We start from the raw sequence: 2,935 nt of genomic DNA on the forward strand, positions 1-2,935 counted from the left end.
CCCTGTATCCATAGTCTCCATGGTCTAAAAGAGAGAAGTATTTGCTGTTAGAGTATTCATTATGTCAGTGATCTCATCCATCTCATTTTATTTTGATGAATTAATGAAAAAATGTGTTTTATTACATGTATGTCATATTCTCTAGTAGTTACCGAAATTGCACACTGCATGAGACACACCAACTCACCAGTTGCTACAAAACAATATTTTATGCGCCTGACATAAGCCAAGAATTTAATATGCAGGGGGAATTTCAGGGTCCAAAAAGAACAATAATAATGGTTCTAATAATGATAAATGTACGAGAGGCTGGGCAGGCCCAGTGGGCGCTGCATGGCTTCCATCGCTGGCAGGCGCGGTTCTGCCCGGAGCCAAGGGTGGCGCAACAGAACCAAAGGTGGCGCAACAGGACATCAGCCATGACAATGAAATACTGTCCATCCGTCTCATACGCGTATCATATGAAACGTCTCTCCACTTTAGATCAACAATCGTGCCTTTATCAAGCACAGAGATCACATTTGGTACACAGAAATTAGAATAATATGGGAAAAGAAGCTATCCATCAGTTGGTATATGTTTGGAACATAATTCACCAAGTGAGCCCACTGTTATTGATACGCTGACGCAGTTAAAGGACCTGATTGAAGGACACGAGACTTGCCAACTCAAACCAACGGGTTGACGAACAGACAATCTCTATGTCATCGGATCCGATGTGTCAAACATGATTTGTATCCTTTTAATGTTTCTGTTACTCTGCCTTCGTCTTCTCTGCATATCTCTGGAATTTACTAGAAGCTTCAAACCACTGCAACAAGAGGTGAAGTGCTACAGAGCTCAAAGACAAGCAGATACGGCCTCTCTACCTTTCCATAGGGATCTATGGTGGAGTGCTACTGAGCTCCAAGACGAGCAGCTTTACCTTTACATAGGAAATCTGTTCCTTATTTCCCACAACAGAGCTGGCAGTTAGCGTAATTAGCCATACCCCCGCACACCACCAGTGCAGACAGAGCATGTTTGCAATTAGCAGTCACATGCAATCCCATAATATTACTTCATTCACATCTGTAACGTTTCATTTACAAATCTGATTCCTAATATGCGCTGGCAGCTCAGTGGACTGAGAAGGCCTAGGAACAAGGATTTCATTACAAGCGCAGTGGTATCTGACACAGGGAAGAAAACTAGAAACCAGCCAAAGAGAGAGAGAGAGAGAGAGAGAGAGAGAGAGAGAGATTGGCTTATAGTAGTAAAATAGTCCTATAAAATATATTCTGAATTGACCTTTAACCCTAAACCTGGTTTATACTAACGGAGGATTGCTGAGAAATTTACCGCCATGAGGACCCTGTCTCTCTCGATCAGGTCCGCGAGCTTGTGCAGAAGTCTTCCGCGGCTTGACACGTCCATCTTCCGCCACGGCGAGGCCCTCTGTCCGGCCGCGCGGGCAGCGTCCACCGCCTTGTCCACATCTGCCTGGAGAGGGGATTTTTTAATTTTTCATCACTTCTCAATCGCCCATCCGGATTGTGATCGGTGCTAAAACAGGTGGCACGTGAGTCTGAGGCAATTAGGCTTTTGCAAAAGAAGAGGACATGCTACATTTAATTTCCATTTAATTTATGTTGATCAAAAACATAATTGGCTATAGGCCCAACTGTGTCCATCCTGTTACCGTTAAACATCATTTATGGTCTATAATTCAGCGACCTACTTTGTCGGCTTCTTCAACATCACAGATTTTAACACCTGTTGCGGGGTTGAAAGTTGGGAACTTCCTTCCTTTGATAGAGGTGTGCCATTCGTTGTTGATGAAAATCTGTCGGATACAGAAATACATTTTCCCAAATCAAAGGGTACACGAAGACCTAATGAGATAGTAGTCTAGATCTTTAGATTGGATAACCTTTATTAGTTGTCATAAATACCCATCATTTGATTAAACTCGCCCGGTTTAAGTAGCCTACCCTGCTGACATTACAGGCATGTTGTCAAAATTTTAATTGTAACCTAATCAAATTTTAGACAGTAAAACACACACATTGAAAGCTTCCTTAAAATGCGCCGATCTGCTGCATTAATCAAACGGTGTCCCACAGTAGGCTACGCTTCAAATCAAAAGCCTGTTATATTGGAGAAACCGTGTGCGCCTACCTTAGTGTGCCTGATCTCCTGAACTTTGACAGGCTGGGGGAAACTCATAGCATGACTCTCCTCGGCCACTCCGTTCGCGGTAGTTCCGTTTTGGGCCATTTTACGTCACCAGTCCGGTTCAGTCCGTTTCTCCGAGTCCGTGCTCTCTCTGCTCAACACTGTTCACGTATCCAATGGGTTTTATAAGAATGTGAAGTTCCTCCCTCTCCACAGAGCAGCTGAGGATAGCCCAGCTCCGCCCCTATCAAAATATCACGGCCCTTTATCTTGTGGAATCATACACTCGTCTCTTGTAATATTATGTGGGAATATATAGATAAAGTTACATTAAACGACGGTGTGTTTGGTGTATGGCACCGGCCAGTACTGGCGCCTAACGGCCTACTTGATGACAGCTCAAAGACTAGCCGATGAATTGTTAAATTGTTGAATAGAGTAACAAATCATAGAAACAAAAAGCATTAGGCTCTGTGTATAATGCGAGCATTTGCAGCAGGCAGCATGATCGCCTCACATACGGGCCTTTACCTCCGGGGTGCGTGAACAGTCTTCACGTCAAGTTCAGGTTCACTGTTCGCATGTTGTCATTTTTATATTCCAATCTACGATTATGGAATATATTCATTTGTTCCCTTTGGTAAATATTTTGGTTTATTGGTGCAAATATAGAAATCAACTTCAACTGATGCAATATCAAGTTCACAGTCATCAACAGCCAATGTGGCTGCGTTGCGCAACACCGAGCGCAGCGTGAAGTCTCTGGAATCGCCTCTGA

At 43.5% G+C, this 2,935-nt stretch overlaps 1 protein-coding gene across 1 annotated transcript in view; it reads right to left on the minus strand.

Annotated features, from left to right (window-relative positions):
• Positions 1-2,294, minus strand: part of aldh1a3 (aldehyde dehydrogenase 1 family, member A3) — a 13,499-nt gene extending 11,205 nt beyond the window's left edge. The window contains exons 1-4 of the mRNA XM_084437106.1: positions 2,161-2,294; positions 1,721-1,825; positions 1,342-1,482; positions 1-24 (exon numbers count right to left, since the gene is read on the minus strand). The exon at positions 1-24 is cut by the window's left edge and continues 106 nt beyond it. Coding sequence (XP_084293232.1) covers positions 1-24; positions 1,342-1,482; positions 1,721-1,825; positions 2,161-2,259 — 369 coding nt within the window. The 5' untranslated portion in view covers positions 2,260-2,294. The remainder of the gene's footprint in view (positions 25-1,341; positions 1,483-1,720; positions 1,826-2,160) is intronic.
• Positions 2,295-2,935: the final 641 nt, after the last annotated feature.

This window comes from Borostomias antarcticus (genome assembly GCF_949987555.1).
Source record: "Borostomias antarcticus genome assembly, chromosome: 4".
Classification (NCBI taxonomy): Eukaryota; Metazoa; Chordata; class Actinopteri; order Stomiiformes; family Stomiidae; genus Borostomias; species Borostomias antarcticus.